The sequence below is a fragment of the Scyliorhinus canicula genome, chromosome 3 (genome assembly GCF_902713615.1).
Source record: "Scyliorhinus canicula chromosome 3, sScyCan1.1, whole genome shotgun sequence".
Taxonomy (NCBI): domain Eukaryota; kingdom Metazoa; phylum Chordata; class Chondrichthyes; order Carcharhiniformes; family Scyliorhinidae; genus Scyliorhinus; species Scyliorhinus canicula.
Window position 1 is genome coordinate 232,834,160 of NC_052148.1, and position 23,255 is coordinate 232,857,414.

At 48.9% G+C, this 23,255-nt stretch overlaps 1 protein-coding gene across 2 annotated transcripts in view; it reads right to left on the reverse strand.

Moving 5' to 3' along the window:
- LOC119963367 (NEDD4 family-interacting protein 1-like) overlaps nt 1-23,255 on the reverse strand; it is a 157,243-nt gene that overhangs the window by 120,884 nt on the left and 13,104 nt on the right. Inside the window, exons 3-4 of one of the 2 annotated variants that reach the window (XM_038792399.1) lie at nt 16,004-16,065; nt 11,196-11,262 (exon numbers count right to left, since the gene is read on the reverse strand). In XM_038792399.1, coding sequence (XP_038648327.1) covers nt 11,196-11,262; nt 16,004-16,065 — 129 coding nt within the window. Of the gene's footprint in view, nt 1-11,195; nt 11,263-16,003; nt 16,129-23,255 lie in introns of both variants that reach the window. The other variant, XM_038792398.1, reaches the window with a different exon arrangement.

Here is a 23,255-nt window from a genome sequence, read left to right on the forward strand (position 1 = left end):
CAGCACCAGGTGCCATGATCATGCGAGGTACACATGAATTAAAGCCAGTTTGCAACATTTTAAAGGGGAGTGGTATTCTGGCTGCACCAGGTGTTGGAAGTATTTGTGAAATTGTTCCTCATAAGAAAGAATGAAGAATGGAGCAGTAGGTCAGAAAGAGGGTTCCCAGATCTTCCAATTCAGCGCTGAAGATAGGATAGAAGCAAAGAGGTAATGTTTTCACAATGGGCCTGAAGGCCCTCCAGTAATGCACGCCATACAGTGTGGAAGCAGATAGCAGTGGAGGTCAATACAAGGGGCTGGATTCTCTGATTTTGAGGCTATGTCTCCCTGGTGGCATTTCATGACCGAAAATTCAGCGTAAAACAGCAACCAATCCTCCTTTTGGCTGGGGGTTAGCAGCCGAGCAGCGTAGAGCACCCGGCTCTTGTTATATTACAGGGGTGTAATGTATATGCTCCTCATTTGTCTTATCGAGTTATACTTAACTTGATGATAAACAGTCGAAGTCTACCGTGGGCAGCACGGTAGCATGGTGGTTAGCATAGATGCTTCACAGCTCCAGGGTCCCAGGTTCGATTCCCGGCTGGGTCACTGTCTGTGCGGAGTCTGCACGTCCTCCCCGTGTGTGCGTGGGTTTCCTCCGGGTGCTCCGGTTTCCTCCCACAGTCCAAAGATGTGCGGGTTAGGTGGATTGGCCATGCTAAATTGCCCGTAGTGTCCTAAAACGTAAGGTTAAGGGGGGTTGTTGGGTTACGGGTATAGGGTGGATTCGTGGGTTTGAGTAGGGTGATCATGGCTAGGCGCAACATCGAGGGCCGAAGGGCCTGTTCTGTGCTGTTCTATGTTCTATGTTCTTCCAGTTGATGACAAATTATTTCTTGCTCGGAGGGCAAAGTATGTTGAGGACACTGAGGCCACTGGGAGGGGGGGAGGGGGCTGTAGGGGGTGTGGAGTGGGATGGGGGTTGGGGTGGTGGCTAGGCCGCATCAACTGGAGAGTGTGGAATTGAAAAACATGTCAAACACCCTTATGCGCAACCAGTATGATGCCTCTGTAATTTTCTCCCGCAATGCGGGCCGACCTCCAAACCTTTGGCACATCTCTCCAGGCATCTTTCCTCTCCATGGCACCCACCCACCCTCCAGCTATGGACGTACCCCCGGAGCTGTGTGTCCATCCCTTCGGTGTTCGGATGTTGGCTGCTGTGGTGTTGCCTCCCGCGGTGTTCAGGCACAATGTCCAGATATCAAGGTGTGATTGGGATGCTAAGCAATGGCTCCCACATGCTACATGGCCCGCACAACCACGGGAATCCACTTGGCATGTGTGAAGTGCTCACTTATCCACGATTGCAAATTCCTTTTCAGCCTTCAACCGCATGGTTAGAGGCCTCGGCAGTCGGTGACCCCCACCGTGGGTGGTCGGTGGGGCAGACAGTCAGGGACAAGGGTTGTCCCCGAAATGGGTAAACGATCCAGGTGTTGGCATGATGGTGCTGTGAGTGGTTGCCTCCCCTGGTTGCCCCACTCCTAGCGCCTCCCCTCCACCCTCCTATGGTGGCCCACCCCTGTGGCGGGTCCCCCAACCCCCATTAAGCACAGAGATGGCAAGCCCAGTGCCTCCGTTCTCTTTGACTGTGAGCAGAGATGGCTACTCACCACCTCAGCTCCCCACAGAAGCACATCCACTAGGTTCACGTTGTCGTGTTAATCACCCTGGGGTAACACGGACTGCAACTGGATGCAGTTGTACTTGAAAGTAGACTCCAAACTTTGATGTTAGTTCAATACGCTGTATTGAACTTGTTAAGCAGTGCACACAGTTCGCTGTGGGTTTGACACTCTACTCATCTAAGTGTGCTTACTAATATAACTAACTAGACCAGACTGGCTCTGAGCCACGTGTAGAAGGTGCTAACTGATAATATATACCCTAACTGTCACTACAGTTGTCACCAGTGAAAAGAGGCAGAGTGTTGATGCCTCGTGTGTTTTATAGCGGGAGACCACCTTCTGGTGTTCTGCCTGGTGATTGGTTGTGTTCTGTCCTGTGTGTTGATTGGCTGTACTGGGTGTCTGTCACTGCCTGTTTGTATCTCATTATGTGCATGAGCGCATATCATAACACATGTTTTTCAAAAGTAGTACTAATCTGCGCCAGCGTGACCACTTGCTGGGGAGGCCGCTAAATGACGGGAGGCTGTTGGAATGGGGTGGCTCTCGTTAATTGTATGGAAATTGGACTGAAGTGATGTCAATTGCTTTCTCATCTCGCTATGGCGAGATCCCAATTCCATCCACGGGAGCAAGCTGGTTTTTGGCCTCTGCCGCTATTCACCGTCCTCGTTCCGCTTGAGCAAAAGCGTAACGAGGCTGGAAGATTGCACAAATTACATTTTGTACTCATGGTAAATAACTTAACAATTCTGTCAAATTTGTAATCTACTTACTTGTACCCAGAGTGATCGGTGGCTGGTCTGAATCAAGGCTGGTCAAAGATGGACTTGAAATATTGGGTGCAATCCAATGGCTTGGTTGCACCAGACTTGGTGACACAGCGAGGCCGTTAAATTTGCAACACCCAGAACACCTCGTGAGATCTAATGAGATCTAACAAGATCTCGTGAGATGTCACAATCTGGATTTCGCTCTCGCTGGGCGGGATCTAGATTAAATATCTAAGTGAGCAATTAGGTTCAATTAAATATGTCAATGCCGGATTCTCCCAAGGCACGAGAACTAACGGCCTCGCCTGGAACACCTTGCCAAAGCACCATTTACACTGGTCAGCAAAAGTGTGGACCAGACATAACAGCACCTTGGGGGGTGGCAGTCTCCCAGGCCATCGGAGGCCCCCAAGAGGGTGGGCTCTGGGCAGGGTGGGTGGTATCCTAGCACTCCTGCTGCCACTCGGGCACCTTGGCATTGCCATCATGATACCTTGGCAGGGCACTGCCAGGATGGCAGGGGCAATACCGGACTGGCAATGTCAAGGTGCCCAGGTGCTAGGTTGTCCATGCCAGGGACTGGGCCAGGGTGTGCCCTGCACTTATGAGATGGAGTGAGAGGGAGGGAGGGACGCTCAAGGACACCCTAACATGTAAGTTGGGGCATTGGGGGGTCTGGAGACCACGGTGGGGTTCGAAGGAACAGGGCGGCTTTTTAAAATACAGGAAATGAAGGTAACTGCAGCCTTGGTGGGGCTTTCCTCCGTGGAGACAAAATAGCCACCTGGGATTGAATTACGAAGTGATTCTAAAGTATAGGCCCTTGGCAACAATAAGATGATAATACATCCTAATTGTAAAGTTCAGGTGATGCCATAAACTCTGAAACAAACCTTTGACCTGAAATACAAAAAAGGTTTACAGCTTTCTGTCATGTTAATGGGAAATCTTTTTGAGGTTTTGTGATTTAAATTTAGGATGTAATAAAAAAAAATCTCTCAAGAATTAGCTAAAACAAGTGAATCATTTTATAAAGTTTGAAAGTACATGCTAAACTGACAATAACATACGTAGTACAAAATGAAGATTATTGCTCGGAATCACTTAGTATAATTTGAATTTTCTTCATGTTAAAATATTGTACACGTGTAATATCTGAATATGTAAATATTGACAACCAGATCAAAATTACTGCTCTTTAACTCTGTTCATTTTTTTCAAATGCCTATATTGACCCCAAGTGGCAATATACTATATTGTAGGTACTTAACCAGACTTGCTCAGGATAAAAGTCAAAATGATTCAAATGAATGCACACCAAACCAAACAAACCTGTTCATACATATTGTTCCGTCAAAGCAATTTACTTGTCAATTTTTCTCCCGCAAAAGAACAGAAATTCTTGGAATGGTGCCTCAGTCGAGAATACTGTGGTGACCACTAAATCCACAAACCAGCTGAAAACTATTTAACCCATCCTTGTAACAACAAATGCTATTGGCAAACAATGTTACATAAATCCTAGATGTATTGATCTCTCCTTTAGAGATCTTTTATATTTATGGAATGGTTTAAAGTGCCAGAAGCATAGACCTTGGGCAGCTCTTTAGAGGAACAAGATGCATAGTCAAGAACCTTTACTGTGTTTTGTTAACTTCATTGATACATCTGGTTTTATGTGTGCACATGTCATTTGGTGAATTAAATTTGGGAAAGGTTACTGGCATTTGTTTTCTTCAGCTCCAGTCTAGTAAAAAAAGATATATTCCCCTGCTGTAATATTGTGATAGACGTAGTCTATGTGAACTTCAGTAAGGCCTTTGATAAAGTTCCACATGGTAGGCTGCTCTGGAAGGTTAGATCACATGGAATCCAGGGAGAGCTGACAAATTGGATATATAATTTACTTAATGGTCGGAAGCAGAGGGTAATGGTGATAGGATGCTTGTCGGACTGGAGGCCTGTGACTAGTGGTGTACCTCAGGGGTCAGTGCTGGGCCCATTGCTTTTTGTTATCTATATCAACCATTTGGATGAAGATGTACAAGGCATGACCAGTAAGCTTGCAGATGACACTAAAATAGGTGGTACTGTAGACAGTGAGGAAGGTTATCACAAATTGCAGCATGATCTTAATCAGCTGGGGAAGTGGGCCAAGAAATCGCAAATGGAGTTCAATACAGATAAGTGTGAGATGTTGCATTTTGGAAAATCAAATCAAGATAGGGCTTTCATGGTGAATAGTAGGACCTTAGGGAGTATCATGGAACAGAGGGACCTTTGAGTTCAGATGCACAGTTCTCTAAAGGTAGAGTCACAGGTAGATAGGGCAGCAAAGAAGGCTTTTGGCATGCTGGCCTTCATCAGTCAGGGCATTGAGTATAGAAGTTGGGAAGTTATGTTGCAATTGTACAGGACGTTGGTGAGGCCACACCTGGAGTGTTATGTTCAGTGTTGGTTGCCTTGCTATCAGAGAGATGTTATGAAACTGGAGAGATTGTAGAAGAGATTTACAAGGAAGTTGCCAAGACTCAAGGGACTGAGATATAGGGAGGGATTGGACAGGCTAGGACTTGTTTCTTTGGAGCGTAGGAGACTGAGGGGTGATCTTACAGAGGTGTATAAGATCATGAGAGGCATAGATAGGGTGAATGGACTCAGTCTTTTCCCCAGGGTTGGTGAAGCGAGAACTAGAGGGCATAGGTTTAAGTTAAAAGAGGAAAGAATTAATGGGAACCTCAGGGGCAACTTTTTTTACACAGAGTGGGGTACATATGTGGAATGAGCTGCCGGAGGAGTGGTTGAGGCAGGGACATTGACAACATTTAAAAGGCATTTGGGCAGATACATGGATAGGAAGGCTTTAGAGGGATATGCCAAATGCAGGCAAATGACATTAGCTTAGCTGGGCTTTTTGGTTGGCATGGACCAGTTTGGGCCAAAGGGCCTGACTCTGTGCAGTAGATTCTATGAAAATCATAATTTCAATGTTAACCCAAGAGAAAGTGATCCCTGATCCCTCAAAGGTCAGGCGCTTTTATGTCTTTACTTTAATAGGATTAAAGCAAGCTAAAACTTGAGGCAACTCGATTCCAGTATAGTCTTTCAAGTACCTCCAAGAATTATGGACATCCTAGTTGGTTTGAAGTTGAACTTAGTGTGGGGGACTTCCCCAAATACCTTTACTGTACTTTAATTATTAGATGCTAACTTGCTTTTCAAAAGCAACGTTTTTTTCTTTTTGATGATACGGCATAGTTGAATGTACCTTTTGAAAACAAATGCAGGGCTGTCGAGTACGATCATGCTCTTCCCTACACACTGTATTGTTGAAGCACTAAACCTGCCTGACCAATGATCGGCAACCTCTCCACAGCAGTTGAAGACTTCTTGAAAACAATATTTCAAACTGATCAGGGAAAATGGAGCAGATTACAACTCACTAAATATTAGTTCATAGTTCATAGAATTTACAATGCAGAAGGAGGCTATTCGGCCCATCGAGTCTGCACCGGCTCTTGGAAAGAGCACACTACCCAAGGTCAACACCGCCACCCTATCCCCAACAGCTCAACAGATCATTAAGTACATGAAAAGAAAAGGAAATAAAAGAAAATACATAATAGGGCAACACAAGGTACACCATGTAACTACCTACATAGGCACATGCATCGGATGAAGCATACAAGGGTGTGGCGTTAATGAGGTCAGTCCATAAGAGAGTTGGTAACAGCGGGGAAGAAGCTGTTTTTGAGTCTGTTCGTGCGTGTTCTCAGACTTTGCCCGATGGAAGAAGTTGGAAGAGTGAGTAAGCCAGGTGGGACGGGTCTTTGATTATGCTGCCCGATTTCCCCAGGCAGCGGGAGGTGTAGATGGAGTCAATGGATGGGAGGCAGGTTCGTGTGATGGACTGGGCGGTGTTCACGACTCTCTGACGTTGCTTGCGGTCGTAGACTGAGCAGTTGCCATACCAGTCTGTGGTGCAACCAGATAGGATGCTTTCTATGGTATACTGAGATGGGCGAGGCAGACGAAGAGATGCTTGTGGGAAGGTAACGAGCTTCGAATGTACCAGGACTTGGGCACGGACCTGGCGAAGAGGAGAGCCAGGTTTAATCGGGTGCCCTCTTTAAAAAGGGTGTGAAGTTTGGGATATTGTACCTGCCCGCCTCTAGGTGACTTTTAACAGCCAATAACACTATTTTGGAACACCAGAGGAGGCGATGGAATTTTTAAGAGACAATGGACTGGCAGGAGAAGGAGGATACTGAACTTTGGAGGAGGTGTGAGGAGATGTTTGTTTTTTCTGTCTTTTTTCCTCTGAGATATTTTGTTGAGTTTGGAGGTGGGACGCTGGAGGAGCTTCGAAGGCGAGTGCACCTTTGTCCTGTTTATTTGCTGTTTGTTTCATGGAGGTATGCGAGCGGGGAGGAGGGAAATCAGTGGGGGTAGGAGACTGGGTAGCTTTGGCCTGGGGCTGTCAGGCTAGCTGGCCGGGCTAGCTAATGGGAGCAGTGTGGAAGAGGGGGATGGGGTTGTTGCTATATTTAGGGAAGGGAGGAGGGGGGGTGTGGTGATATGCATCACTGTAAATACACAAGGGGTTAATGTAAATACACTCAAAGTAAACACTAGAGGGAGCACCAGAGACATGACATGCAGACATACAGCTAATGAACACATAGAATAGGACACGACCAATGGGCAGTCAAGACACCCAGAGGTGACACTACCACAAGGGGGCAACCCATATAAAAGGACAGGGCACACATGCTCTTTCTCTTTCCACAGGTGACATTCAGAGAGAAGGACAGGGTCATATCAGAAGCATCACACCCAGCGCATGGCTTAGAGCAGACTGGTTAGTTAGACTGAGTTACTATAGCAAGATTAGCAGGAGAGTCAAACTCAAGTAGGAGAATGGTTAACTGTCTGGAAGGTCGCGTGACATGGGCTGGGGGGCTGGCCCAAGAAAGGATAAGGTTGATCTGCAGGGGAGGAGGGAGGGGGAAGGGGGAGGGGGGTGCACCCCCCCCCCCACCCTCACCCCTTCCCCCACCAGGCTGGTCATATGAAATGTGAGAGGGCTGAATGGGCCAGTCTCCCCCCTACATTATCTCAGGCGTCCATATCCCTAATATTGAAGAAAGATAAAGATCCGGAGCAGTGTGGGTCCTACCGCCCAATATCATTAAATATGGACGTTAAGTTGCTGGCAAAGATACTGGCCTTGTGTATCGAGGTCTGTGTGCTGCGGATGATAGGGGAAGACCAGACGCGGTTTGTAAAGGGGAGGCAATTGTTGCCAAATGTTAGGAGATTATTAAACGTGATAATGATGCCCCCGGAGGGATGGGACGTAGGCGTGGCAGTGGCAATGGATGCAGAGAAGGCTTTCGATTGGGTGGAATGGGAGCATCTGTGAGAAGTGTTGGGACGGTTTGGATTCAGGCAGGGGTTTGTGGAATGGGTCCGGCTGCTGTATCGGGCGCTGGTAGCAAGTGTGCGGAAGAATCGAGAGAGTTCGATGTACTTTGGGTTACATCCTGGGAAAAGGCAGGGGTGCCCACTCTCCCCGTTGCTTTTTTCCTTGGCAATAGAACCACTGGCAATGGCGCTTAGAGCATCAAGGAATTGGAATGGGATTGTGGGGGGTGGGGAGGGCACGTTGAGCACAGGGTCCCACTGTACACAGACAACCTATTGCTGTGTATTTTGGACCTATTGGGGGAATCATGAGTATCCTGGAGGAGTTTGGCCAGTTTTCTGGATACAAGCTAAATATGGGGAGGTGTGAGGTGTTCCCAATCGAGGCCAGGGCGCAGGAGTGGTATTTGGAAGAGCTACCGTTCAAGGTAGTGGGGGTGAGCTTCATGTTCTTGGGTATCCAGGTGATGTGCATAAGGTGAATCTGGCACGCTTTGTGGAGCAAATAAAGGGAGGTTTTAAGAGGAGGGATATGTTGCCACCGTTGCTAGCGGGTGGGTGCAGGCAGTGAAAATGAGGGTGCTGCCGAGACTTTTATTTGTCTTTCAGAACCTCCCGATCTTCATCATTTTTTAAGAAGTTCAACGTTTTGATTATGGGGTTTGTGTGGGCGGGGAAAACCCCGCGGATTAAGAAGGGGTTGCTGGTGCGGCGCAGGGGTGGGGGGCAGGCTGGCCTTGACAAATATAATGAACTATTACCGGGCAGCTAATATAACCATGGTTAGGAAGTGGGTAATGGGGGTGGGAGGTCGGCATGGTGGTAGATGGAGGCAGCCTCTTGTAGGGGAACGAGTAAACGAGCACTGTTGGCGGCACTGCTGTTCTCACCGACCAAGTACTCCACAAGCCCAGTGGCGGTGACGGTCCCGGGGTGGGGGGGGGGGGTGGAGAGAGACTGGGCGTGAGGTTTTGGGGGTGGCAATGGGCAGGGATCAAGCGGTTTGGGGACCTGTTTGTCGGGGCAGCTTTGTGAGCTTAGAGGATCTGGAGGAGGAATATCAGCTGCCGAGTTGGAATGTGTTTAGATACTTACAGGTACAGGACTTTGCGAGGAAGCCAGTGTCATCTATTCCCGGTTTGTGTCCTTGCGCTTAAAGGATATCGAGGGAAGGAATGGGTGAGGGTAAGGTGTCTGAGATCTACAAGGAGCTAAAGGACTGGGAGGGAGCCCCAATAGAAGTCAAATGGAAATAGGAGGAGGAATTGGGGCGGGGGGGGGGGGGGGGGGGGGGGGGGGGGTCCCGAGTCCAGAAGTGCCGATATTTGGAGAGTCGGAATACCCTGAAGTCCAGGGGATGAGAGAAGCTGATGTCCTGGCCTTTGCCTCCCTGATAGCCTGGAGACGGATTTTGCATGGGTGGCGAGACCTGAAGCCACCAAACCACAGGTATGGGTGAGCCACCTGGTGGAGTTCCTCAAATTGGAAAAAATAAAGTTCGTCTTGAGAGGATCGGTTGATGGGTTTGCCTGGAGGTGGAAGCCGTTCATCGACTTTATCAAGCTGGATTGAAGTGTCAGCAGGGGGCGGGGGTGTGGGTAGCAGGAAAGAGGGGGGTGGGGGATAAAGAGAAGGCAGGACAGGGGGAGGGGAGTTGGATGTTGATTAGCTAGTTATTTATTATGATGTTCCTGTTTGTTCTTGCTCTTTTATTTTGTATTTACTGTTTATATAAATGCCTTAATAAAAATATATATTTTTTTAAAGTGTTCATCTAATTTCTTATTATATCGAAACCCTTAATAACTGTGAAGAAATTGCACCGGCCAGTCTCGTCACTCTCCGTAACAATATTTAAAGGTTTCACTGCGTTACCTTAAGGTCTCATCTTTTCTCCAACAAAAAAAACTCAATGTCCGTCATCTTTTCTGAGAATTTAAATTCACTTCTTTGTAATTGCTAAGGATCTCTAATCTTACACTTTCAATGGATAAAGGCTGAATGGGCCAGTTGCCAATCTGTAAATGAATCTGATTCCTTCATCAAAGTGACTTTCAGTGGCTCCTGGGCGGAATTCTGCTCATCCAATTTCCAACTTATTTAATGCAGTTCCTCAACACATCAACATGAAGTAAAGCTTACCTAACATTCTCTATTAGCTGAGAAAACTAACACAATGTACATCGGAACATCTTGCCAAAGTTAAATCAGGCAAAACAAAACTTTAAATAATAACTACAGAAAGTAAGTGCAACCAATGATGTGCCCTAAATTGATTCCTCCATTGAGGCTGCTCTGTTCAGCAGTCGTATCCCCACCATCAATAAAACTCGATAATAGAAAACGCCTCGCTCCACACAGTAAACAGCATGGAAAACCACATTATCATGGGCTTCAGGAGCTGTCTTGTGGTCTCCACTTAGAAATAACTAGTGGCACAGTGAATGCCGCTGTTGCCTCACAGCACTAGGGTCCAAGGTTCGATTGTGACCTCGGGTGACTATCTGTGTGGAGCTTGCACATTCTCCCTGTGTCTGCATGGGTTTATTCGGGTACTCCGGGTACTTTGGTATCCCACAGACCAAAGATGGCTATTAGGTGAATTGGCAATGCTAAATTGCCGAAACGTTAGGTGGGGTTACGGGACTAGGAGTGGGGATTGAGCCTAGGTAGGGTGCTCTATTGGAGCAAGGCCGATGCAGACTCGATGGGCCGAATGGTCTTCCTCTGCTCTGAAGGGATTCCTTGATTCTAATTTTGCAAAGACTGATTTCCTCCTTTTTACCCATGGAAATCACTGGTCTCCAACTTCCAATTTGAATTATGAGCAGTGGCATCAAGTGACATAACGAAGGGGTGCAGTGACAGTGGAGCTCTTTATAATGCTTCTACCCTGGGACCTTTCATGAGAATATAACACGTGATGAGAATTGAAACATCTCCTGACCTAACAAAGGGGACAGACACAATCAATCATCGCTAATAAATCACTTCTTGCAAATTTGTGAATAAATAATAAACACGTTTGGATGACATTCTTCGGTCTGATACTTTTAAACCAATTTTTAAATCAATTTATTAAACAAATTAATCTTAAATATTTCAATACTGCACTAAGCTAGCAGGAACATGAATAAAAATATGCTAATGTTAATGCAACTGAAAATGATTTTAGGCTAATGAGAGATGCTATTATAATTTTTATTTTCATGTATATCATAGTTATCGAACTTGCATTCTAGACTGATCTATTTAAAGCACTCGGATTTGGCAAGAGAAAACTACAAACCAAAGCAAATCACTTCGGCAAACATCTTACCAACAGCGAGAAAGATCCACCAGAGCCAAATTTTCCCTTCAAAATAGCCGATGAAATAATCCGAGAACTGGAAAAGGAAATATTTGCATTAAATCACAAGCCAAATCTCCACTGAAATCCAAATGCAAGCAACATACACAAGGAAACAAAATTGAATCGTGTAGACCATGCTGCTAATGTAGCCACACCATGACTGCAGGCATGGACAGAGGGCATCAATTCATCAAACCGGTTTTTGTTTATTTGAGCATGCTAATTGGATACCTCACATTTAAACAAACAGATAGAAAAGGGTATAGAATATAAAAGTTGAGGTGTAATGATGAATCTATATAATAATAATCCCTTATTGTCACAAGTAGGCTTCAACGAAGTTACTGTGAAAAGCCACTAGTCGCCACATTCCGGCGCCTGTTCGGGGATGCCGGTACGGGAATTGAACCCGGGCTGCTGGCCTTATTCTGCATTATAAGACAGCTGTTTAGCCCGTTGTGCTAAACCTATAAAATACTTCGTAAGAGTATAATTGGAGTACTAATGAGTACAATTTTCAGCTCCATGCTCGAGGAAGCATTTTGAGGTAATAGAGATGAAGGCATAGATTTGCAATGAGTCAGGATTTTTTTTCAAAAGTGATGTGTGGGTCCCGATTCCTGATCCTATTCCCGGGGTGTCTGAGTTTTGGGAGTGCCATCAAAGGGTTCAAGCTGGTTCGGGTCAAAAGCCCAGACCTAGGGCAGCGCGGTGGTGCAGTGGGTTAGCCCTGCTGCCTCACAGCGCTGAGGTCCCAGGTTCAATCCCAGCTCTTGGTCATTGTCTGTGTGGAGTTTTCACATTCATCATAGAATTTACAGTGCAGAAGGCGGCCATTCGGCCCATCGAGTCTCCACCGGCTCTTAGAAAGAGCACCCTACCCAAGGTCAACACCTTCACCCTATCCCCATAACCCAGTAACCCCACCCAACACTAAGGGCAATTTTGGACACTAAGGGCAATTTATCATGGCCAATCCACCTAACCTGCACATCTTTGGACTGTGGGAGGAAACCGGAGCACCCAGAGGAAACCCACGCACACACGGGGAGGATGTGCAGACTCCGCACAGACAGTAACCCAAGCCGGAATCGAACCTGGGACCCTGGAGCTGTGAAGCAATTGTGCTATCCACAATGCTACCGTGTTTGTGTGGGTTTCGTCACCACAACCCAAAGATGTGCAGGGTAGGTGGATTGGCCACACTAAATTGGCCCTTAATCGGAAAATAATGAATTGGGTACTCTAAATTTATTTCAGAAAAGCCCAGACCTGGCACTCCTGACCTGGCTGGCTCCATTATGGAAATAAGCATGTCTTACTCTTCCGCAATTCTTCATGGAGCTGGACCAGGGGCTGGATTCTCCGCCCCGCCGTGCCACATTTCTGTTTTACTCCATCGGCAGGATGCTCTGTTAAGCCGGCAGGTCAATGGGGTTTCCCATTGTAGGGCAGTCCCACTCCGTCGGGAATTCCCCTGGCTGCCGGCAAAATGGCGCATCCTGGCGGCGGAGAATGCAGCCCCAGGTTTTTCGAGAGTCGTGGTTAATGGCAACTCAGAGCAGTTGTGAGTCATATAATCTACATGAGGGAACCTTTCAAAAGGTGAGCTCAAAAAGTCCTCCTTATGCCCCTCATGTCGAGCTATGCACCTCCACCCACCTCCCATTGCAACTGATGCCCTCTATGTTAAGCTATGCTTCTTCGCCCATGCTTCTTGGATCTTCATGCCCCCGATGCCAAACTTTGCACCTCCTCCCATGGTCCCTCATGCTCTCTATTCTGAGCTTACCTCTCCATCAACCTCCATGGCTCCTCATGCCCTCTACGCAAAGTAATGTCCCTCCTCCCACCCCTCATGGTCCCTTATGCCAAACTATGGCATTTTCAAGCCCATGGACCCACTATACATTTTATAAAAACAATGAACCCTATAGTGACAATATTATGTGTTAAAAAAAGCTTTAGAAATTCATTCGTTACTTTCCACTATATTAAAAAGTCCTTTTTTCATAACCCAATAAATTGTCAGTCATTAAGGTACTTTAAAGCATCAATAATAGAAACTGCAAGTCCTTGAAATCTCTTAACCTTGTGTAAATAAATATTGTAAAATTGACAGCAGGGATAAAAGAGTCAGAGCTGTCAATGATTCAATGTTTTCTCTGGGGTTCAGGTATTTCAACAGAATAATGGATTATTGATCTGTCTGCGAAGCATACATAATGATGTTTATTTCCCTTTTCGAACTTGAAAACCAAAAGGACGCAGAGTTGCTACATGAAAGAAGTAAGGTTTTTCCAGCATTGCTTGCGGGTTAAGAGGAGCAGGAGCATTTCCCATGAGCCAGCACAGCAAACCTGTCAAGCTTCCCAGCAATTGACTCCCCATACCATTCAAAACCCTTCCGGACCTGTCCACCAATAGCCTCATTGACCTCCATTTCACCTTGAAACCTCTCCATTCCCCAGCTACAATCTGATGCCGCATGCCTACCTGTCCGACAGTCACCCAACCTTTTAACCTGGCTGGCTGGAACTAGAAAACAGATTCCAAAAATGACGTCAGGTTGTGCCATTAATTTCGACAGAATTCAAGGAAAACCCCATCCTTCCAGAAGAAATGTGCAAAAGTGTCCCTCCACGCTCTCTCCCTGGTAATATCAGTGCCAATTACGTTCTGTACCCATTAACAAAACAACCAACGTGGAAACTTTGCAGAACTGAAACCAGGCATCATTGAAACTTAATATGATTGAAACCATGTTGTATCAAGTTCATCCCTTTTGACATTAAGGTAGATTACTAATTAAAAAGAACATTGTCATTCACATAATTAGTTTCGTATTTCAGTCAATGGGTTGAATCTTAACTTAATAAAAACAGTGGAACGATGTCAGGTCAAAATTCAAAGACATCTAAAACAGAAAACCAACTCACTCCCTTGCTATTTTAATAGTGGTTGGAAGAGCCATGAATTACCAATCCACTTATAGGGGAAGGAGGGTCTTTGATCATTTAAATATTACAATTAGGCTCTAATGCAAAAGCAAAATACTGTAGACACATGGAAATCTGATACAAAAATGAAAAAATGCTGGTACAGTTCAGCACGTCAGGCAGAATCAGTGGGGAGAAACAGGGTCGCCATTCACTGGCCACATCCCGCCCGAATCAGGATGGAACACGGACAGTAGATCCTGCAAGAGGACTCACCTGAAGTTCCCAACCGTCATTACGCATCGCGGGATCTAACCAGATCTCATGAGATGTCGCCATCTGGTTTCCATCCACAATGGGCAGGATCCAGACTTGCATTATTAAGTGACCTTAAAAGCACATTTAACTATGTCTACACCAGATCGAATGGCTACCCGGCATCTACCAGCCTCACTGAGGAGACCCCAGCCGGCTTCCATTTAGCACTGGTCCCCACGAACGGGGACCGGCGGAACAGAACTTGGGGTGGTCGGCCTCTGGGTAGTGTGGTACCTTCCATCCTGGCACGCTGGCAGTGCCACCCTTAAACCCTGGCAGTGCCACCTGGGTGCCACCCTGACACTGCCAGAGTGCCCAAGGAGCACTGCCATGATGCCAGGCTGGCTGTGCCAAGTTGCCACACTGGCATTTTGCCTGCGCTGGGGAGCAGGCCCGGGGTGCCCTGCCCATGTGAAGTGGGATGTGGGTGGCCCAGGAACCCCCTTATAGGCGAGTCGGGGCATGGGGGAGGTTCTGGGGGTCACATTGCGGAGTTGACAAGTGCTGGGAATTACTCCGCTAATCCTGCCCAGAATAGACTCTGCTTTCTTTTTGATTAAATCGCACCCATGGTTGATGTTTTCAGCTCAAGTTGATATTTATAATGAGGCTCCTGACCTTCATTTTAACAATCAATCTATTTTAATGTCAGTTTATTTTTCATTGAGTCAGACAGGTTTTTCCAGGCGTTGGGAAAGCCAACAGGTGAAATGTGTGCAAGGAGCTGGATCCATGAGGTAAGAACAGGAATGTTTCCGGCAGGACCAACAAGCTAGTTAACCATTTCTCTGAACTCCCCCCAGCCCCTGGCTATCTGTCTGCTCCAAAGCCACCAACCCCCATCAGAAGCTCCAACTGCCCTTGGACCACAATCAGAGCCGCCCCCGCCCTGTAGGTGCCAGTGACCACTCCCATACAGACCCCTTCCCTGCACACTCGACCGAGCTGCTCTTCTGAGCTCCAGCCTTCCGCTGGAGGCTTCCACGTTCCTATAGCTACCAGTCTGTCAATTCATCCACCCTCTGGACAGGAAACTGACAGTAAAAGATTTAAAGGATCTATAGGATGTTTGGGAAACATGCTCTTCTTGAAGTTTCTCAGCCCGAGGCACAATGCATGGGCAGGGTTTTCCTCCCCTTCCCCCATCGCATGTTTTGGAGAGCCAGCAGTCCCGCTGACGTCAATTGTTTTTTCCATGGCTTGCACCTCCAGCGCTGGGGACTGGCAAGAGCGGGACAAGAAGATCCGCCGGCAAGAAAGGCTGGAAGATTTCAGCCCATGCCTGGGCTAAAATCCAGGCTAACGCTTCTCCTCAGATATAATCCAGCACATTTTGGCTTCCGAGACCATTTGTCTTGAAATACTTTCTTGAATGCCAATTATGGGTATGTCTCCCATAATTACAGTAAAACTAGCAAAATGCATATTCTCTAGTTCAACAAATGACAGGTGTACTTCAACAGGGGTAGGATTATACCAAAACATTTGTGAGCATGTCGTAAAACATCAAACACTTACCCTCACAATCAGAATCCACTTTATAAGAGACAGCCCAAATCCAGAGATGGCTCCATATCGGCCTGCAATGGTGTTGGTTGAGCAGAAGGATAAAAAGAATCCAATCCAGTTAAATATAAATGCAACTAAAAAACCAAAGAAAATGAAAGTAGTCATTAATTTGAAAATGTTATAAAAGTTACAAAATTATAAATAAAAGCAAATATAGCAGATGGTAACAGAATTATAAACCTTGTTATGTTACATTGGCAATTGCACTCCTCAACATGAATTACACTGGATGTAAGAATCATTTGAACTTTGAATTTCAGCTTTGGGCACACCGGCTGCCCTATTCTCCGGCGCCGTTTTTCAGGCAGTGGCAGGATTCCCACCACGCTGTTCGATGGGGGCCATTGACAGCGGCCCCCCCCCGGCAATTCTCCAGGCCCCGATGGGCCGAGAGGATGTCCAGTTTTGGCGCCGGGGTTGTTGGCGCCGGTTTTCCCGCTGGCTTGGAGACATAGCCGCATTTTCAGAGAATCCCGCCCAAAATTCGGCAATGTGTAAAACTAGCATTGGACTAGAATCCACACCATCCTTACCAGAAGGACTAGGTTAGAATAATTCTGGTGGTTAAAAGTGATGTACCATCAATTGGACTCGAGTCATGAAGAAGTTCCAAATATCAGGCTTTAATCAACTAGTTGTGTGCCCGGCAGTCGACTTACAGAGAAAGGCCGACTGCCGGGTCCTTATACCCCGCCTCGTAGGCGGGACTACTTGCCTCTCGGACAATGGGTGAGCAGTCACATGACTAGCCTCAACCAATCAGCAGAGAGGCATATGACCGACCTGAGCCAATGGGCTGCGAGTGCTCTGCACCAATGGCCGATAGGTACCGTAAACCTCCTAGTCATACCACCACATTCACCCCTTGTGGAGAAAGAAGCCGGGGGGGGCAGGATTAAGAAGGGGGGTTGGCTGTTGGACTGGTGGTATGACTAGAGAGAACGAGGTGTACCGAGGTAAATGGTGGCTGCCCACTGGCTCGCGACGACTGTGCAGATACAATGAACAGCAATGAACAGTACACAAATAGGAAAACGAAGAAACAAAATGTGCAACTTGTACATTGGAACTCTGAATGACACGAGGAGTCTGATAAAAGTCCTGTGGAACATCAGGTCGACGCAATCAGTCTGTTGGGTGCCCTCGATGTTCTGCTGGACCGTCGCAGCGGTGCCGGTGACGTTGGGCCGGTGGCCGTCCTTGACTTCGGGAGCGGCGGTCGTGATCCTGTGTCCGTACCCCTGGTCAGTGCTAGTGAAGCTCTGGCCGGGGGAGGGGGTTCCTGTGCGCTGGGTTGCGGGGGCGCCGGGGGGGGGGGGGGGGGGGGTTGGGACTGGGAGGAGGGTGTTGATGTGGGGGGTTGAGGCCGCACGCCAGGTCTCGATGGGAGACCGTGTCCTGCCGACCTTCAGGATACTCCACGTACACGTACTGCGGGTTAGCGTGGAGTAACTGGACTCGTTCCACCAACGGGTCGGACTTGTGCACCCGCACATGCTTCCGGAGCAAGATGGGCCCGGGGGTGGCCAGCCAAGTTGGGAGTGGGGATCCTGAGGACGACTTCCTAGGGAAAACAAGAAGACGTTCATGAGGCGTTTGGTTTGTGGCAGTGCAGAGGAGAAACCGAATTGAATGGAGGGTGTCGGGGATGACCTCTTGCCAGTGGGAGATAGGGAGATCTCTGGACCGTAGGGCCAGTAGGATGGTCTTCCAGACTGTACCATTCTCCCGCTCGACCTGCCTGTTACCCCGAGGGTTATAACTGGTCGTCCTGCTAGAGGCGATGCCCCTGCTGAGCAGGAATTGACGCAGTTCGTCGCTCATAAAGGAGGACCCCCGGATGTACGTGGGGTAACCGAACAGGGAGAAAATTGAGAGGAAGGCCTTGATGACGGTTGTCGTGGTCATGTCGGGGCAGGGAATGACGAAAGGGAAGCGGGAGTACTTGTCAATCACACTTAAGAAGTAGGTGTTGTGGTTGTTGGAGGGGAGGGGACCTTTGAAGTCCATACTAAGACGTTCAAAAGAGCGGGATGCCTTTACCAGATGCGCTTGCTCGGGGCGGTAGAAGTGCGGGTTGCACTCTGTGCAAATGTGGCAGTCCCTAGTCACGGTCCTGACCTCCTCAATGGAGTAGGGCAGGTTGCGGGTCTTGATAAAGTGATAGAAGCAGGCTACCCCTGGATGGCAGAGGTCCGTGTGGAGGGAGCGGAGGCGGTCTATCTGCGCACTGGCGCAGGTACCGTGGGACAGGGCATCAGGAGGCTCGTTGAGCTTCCCAGGACGATACACGGTATCGTAGTGGTACGTGGACAACTCGATCCGCCACCGCAAGATCTTGTCGTTCTTGATTTTGCCCTTCTGTGCATTGTCAAACATGAAGGCCACTGATCGCTGGTCTGTGAGGAGGGTGAACCTCCTGCTGGCCAGATAGTGCCTCCAGTGTCGCACAGCTTCTACTATGGCCTGTGCCTCCTTTTCCACTGAGGAATGGCAGAGTTCGGAAGCGTGGAGGGTCCGGGAGAAGAAGGCCACGGGTCTGCCCGCTTGGTTGAGCGTGGCCGCCAGAGCTACATCGGACGCGTCGCTCACGACCTGGAATGGGAGGCACTCGTCGATAGCACGCATCGTGGCCTTTGCGATATCTGCTTTGATGCGGCTGAAGGCCTGGCGGGCTTCCATCGACAGTGGAAAAGTGTTGGATTGGATGAGGGGGCGAGCTTTGTCGGCGTAGTTCGGGACCAACTGGGCATAATAAGAGAAGAAGCCCAGACAGTGTTTGAGGGATTTGAGGGAGTTGGGGAGAGGGAGTTCCATCGGGGGGCGCAAGCGTTCGGGATCGGGGCCTATCACTCCGTTACGCACTACGTAGCCGAGGATGGCTAGACGGTCGGTGCGAGGTTAAGGAGTTTTGCGGTACGGAGGAATTTCTGGAGGATGATGTCATGGTCCAGCTGGTCGTGGCCGCAGATGGTGACGTTATCGAGATACGGGAAGGGCGCCCGTAAACCGTATTGGTCAACTATTCGGTCCATCTCCCGTTGGAAGACCGAGACCCCATTTGAGACACTGAATGGAACCCTTAGAAAGTGATAGAGGCGCCCATCTGCCTCGAACGCGGTGTACTTGTGGTCACTCGCGCGGATGGGAAGCTGGTGATAGGCGGACTTAAGGTCCACCGTGGAGAAGACTTTGTACTTTGCGATCCTGTTTACCAGGTTGGTAATATGAAGGAGAAGGTACGCGTCCAGCTGCGTAAACCTGTTGATGGTCTGACTGTAATCAATGACCATTCGGTTTTTCTCCCCAGTCCGAACTACCAGCACTTGGGCTCGCCAGGCACTGTTGCTGGCCTCAATGACTCCTTCCTTTAGTAGCCTCTGGACCTTGGACGTGATGAAGGTCCGATCCTGGGCACTGTATTGCCTGCTCCGTGTGGCGACGGGTTTGCAATCTGGGGTGAGGTTCGCAAACAAGGAAGGGGGTCCACTTTGAGGATGCGAGGCTGCAGACAGTAAGGGGGGGGAATAGGGCCGCCGAATTTAAAGGTCAAGCTCTGCAGGTTGCACTGGAAATCCAGTCCTAAGAGTGCCGGTGCGCCGAGGCGGGGGAGGACGAGGAGTTTGTAATTTTTGAATACCCTCCCCTGGACCGTGAGGTCCGCTACGCAGCACCCGGTGATGTGAACGGAGTGCGAACCTGAGGCTAGAGCTATCTTATGCTTGACCGGGTGAACGGGGAGCGCGCAGCATCTTACCGTATCGGGGTGGACAAAACTCTCTGTGCTCCCGGAGTCTAGTAGGCAGCTCGTTTCGTGTCCATTGAGAAGGATCTGTGTCGTCGCCGTGGAGAGCGTGCGTGGTCACGACTGGTCGAGAGTCACTGCAGCGATTGTGGCAAGAAGTCTGGGTCGTCTTCGCTTGCGGAGTAGTTGCTAGTGGTCCAAAATGGCGGCGCCTGTCGGCCGCACTTGGAGTTGGGGCCCCAAGATGGCGGCGCCCAGGACCCACACGTGGAGTCGGGACCCCAAGATGGCAGCGCCCGTAGCCCGCATCTGGGGTCGGGGCCCCAAGATGGCGGTGCCCGGGACCCACACATGGCGTCCGGGACCCAAAATGGCGGCGCCCATGGGTCACTCGTGGTGGTTAGACGCAGGAGCAAAGAGGTCCGTGGGTCGCTCGTGGTGGCCAGGAGCGGGGGCAGAGAGGCCTGTGTGCCGCGTGGGGCCCTGGGGTCGCTGCGCGGAACAGCAGCGACCGACTTTGATTGGCAAGCAACTGAATAATGACCTTTCTTACCGCAGCTCTTACATACTGCGGAGCGGGCCGGACAGCGCGGGCGGGGGTGCTTGGCCAGGCCACAGAAGTAACAGCGGGGCCCCGTGAGCTTATCGGGGCGTCCCGCAGCGCAGGCCTGGGGGGGGGGTTCAGAGTCGGCGGGGGACAGGGGGCTTGCGTGCCACGTTGCCCAAGGGGCTGCCGCGCGGCCGGGGGCATATGCGCAGGCGTTCTGGTCGGCAACCTCCAGAGAGTATGCGAGGATCCATGCCTCAGCGAGGCTTAAAGTGTCTTTTTCTAGTACCCACTGGCGTATTGCAGAGTGTTGCATGCCTGCAACGAAGGCATCCCGGATTAACAGTTCCGTATGTTCTGCCGCAGTAACTTGCGGGCAGGCGCAATTTCTCCCCAAGACAACGAGGGCCCGATAAAATTCATCAAGGGACTCACCGGGGAACTGTTGCCTTGTAGCCAGGAGATGCCGTGCGTAGACTTGGTGAACAGGCCTGAGAAAATGTCCTTTCAGAAGGTCCATGGCCGCGTCATAGTCTTGTTCATCCTCAATCATCGAGCAGACGGCAGTGCCCACGCACGAGTGGAGGATGTGGAGTTTCTGCTCCTTGGTGGGTTTTTTTTTTTTTTTTTATAAATTTAGATTAGCCAATTATTTTTTCCAATTAAGGGGCAATTTAGCGTGGCCAATCCACCTACTCTGCACGTTTTTGGGTTGTGGGGGCGAAACCCACGCAAACACGGGGAGAATGTGCAAACTCCACACGACAGTGACCCAGAGCCGGGATCGAACCTGGGACCTCAGTGCCGTGAGGCGGTTGTGCTAACCACTAGGCCACCGTGCTGCCCTACTCCTTGGTGGGTTGACTGCCTGTGGTGGAGAGGTAACTGTTGAAGCACGCCAGCCAATGTTTAAAAGTTGCTGACGCGTTTGTAGCATGCGGGCTGATGCGGAGGCAGTCTGGTTTGATCCGAAGCTCCATTTCAAAATTCTAGTTGATTAAATTGATGTACTATCAATTGGACTCGAGTCGTGAAGAAGTTCCAAATATCAGGCTTTAATCAACTAGTTGTGTGCCCGGCAGTCGACTTACAGAGAAAGGCCAACTGCCGGGTCCTACGGGTTCTTATACCCCGCCTCATAGGCGGGACTACTTGCCTCTCGGCCAATGGGTGAGCAGTCACATGACTAGCCTCAACCAATCAGCAGAGAGGCACATGACTTCAGCCAATGGGCAGTGGGTGCTCTGCACCAATGGCAGATAGGTACCGTAAACCTCCTAGTCATACCACCACAAAAAGAAAGATCAACACTTTGTGATAAAGGGATATTTATATACCTGACCATTCACTTCGGACTGCCAAGCCCCATTAAAATTTATTTTGAAAAGGAAATTCACTCAAGTCCTCATAGACAAATAATACAAAACAGAACTTGCTCAAAATTGCATGTAAAACCTTTGCCTCAGCGTTTGAGAATTTGGTTTTGCAGACACTACAGCGTTAACCTTGGCCCAGATTCCATTTAAAAATACACCAATAACTTTTTGTTCATTTATTCACGGGTTGTCGGCAGACCTGGAAAGATCAGTGATTATTATCCATCCACAATTTCCCTTTGGAATATGGCTGTGAGCTCCCTTCATGAACTGCTGTGGTCTAGGTGGTATGGACACACCCATCGTGAACTAACTTTCGGCCAGAAGCACACCGAGCAGAAGATTTATCTTACTGATCTCCATCAAATACAAAATTGTCTCAGTTTTATATATTCAACAGCAGCGCCCCCCAATTGCAGGAGGTCAACCAATGTTACTCCTGAGAATTCGCTATTTCAAATGTCAAGTGAGGAGCCAATGCAAATTTAGGCTAATCACTCATTCATTACAAATTAATTACACTTTTAAAATCATCTCTTAACATGAAACATTTTAAAAAGCTTATAAATCTTGTCATAAAATAAAACTTATGACTTTTTGACGCAACTTATGACATTTTAAATATCACTTTTTGAACTGATCAATGTTTACATTTTCAATTTTGGGAAACTAATTATGCCCGCTAAAAATGTGACTTGGCCCGTATTCACTGGAGTTTAGAAGGATAAGAGGGGATCTCACTGAAATGTATAAAATTCTGACAGAGCTGGACTGAAGGATACAAAGATGCTGTTTCCTCTGGCTAAGGGGGTTCTAGAACAAGGGGTCACCGTCTCAGGATATGAGGTAGGCCGTAGGACTGAGATGAGGAGAGACTTGATGAGGAGAGGGTGATGAACCTGTGGGATTCTCTGCCGCACAAGGCTGTGGAGATCAGGTTGATGAATATATTTAAGAAGGGAATAGATAGATTTCTAGACTATAAAAGGTGTCAAGGGGCATGGAGGGAGCGCTGGGGTATGTTGTTGGAGATCGAGGATCAGCCATGATCATGCTGAATGATGGAGCAGACTCAAGGGGAGCGATTCTCCGAGGCCGCGCCGGTTGGGAGACTTGCAGGCCACGCCATTTTATCGCACAACGCCGGTCCAACGGCGTCCCGCCATTCTCTCAACCGGCGAGACCGGCCCCGTCGAGTTCCGCGTCGCACCAGCTGGAGAAGCGCTCGAGACACTCACAACAGTGATTCTCTGGTACTAAGGCATTCTCTGGCCCGGATGGGCTGAGCGGCCGCTCCGACAGGTTCCCGCCAGCACCGTCCACACCTGGTCACTGCCGACGGGAACTGTGCGTGAACCCTGGGGGGCGGCCTGTGGGGGGGGGGGGGGGGGTGGTTCCTTCACCATGGGTGCCTCCGATGGGGTCTGGCTCACGATCGGGACCCACCAATCAGCAGGCCAACCTCTCTAAAGGAGGACCTCCTTTCCTCCGCCGAGGACGGCAACCGCGCATGCGCGGGTGACTTCATTTACA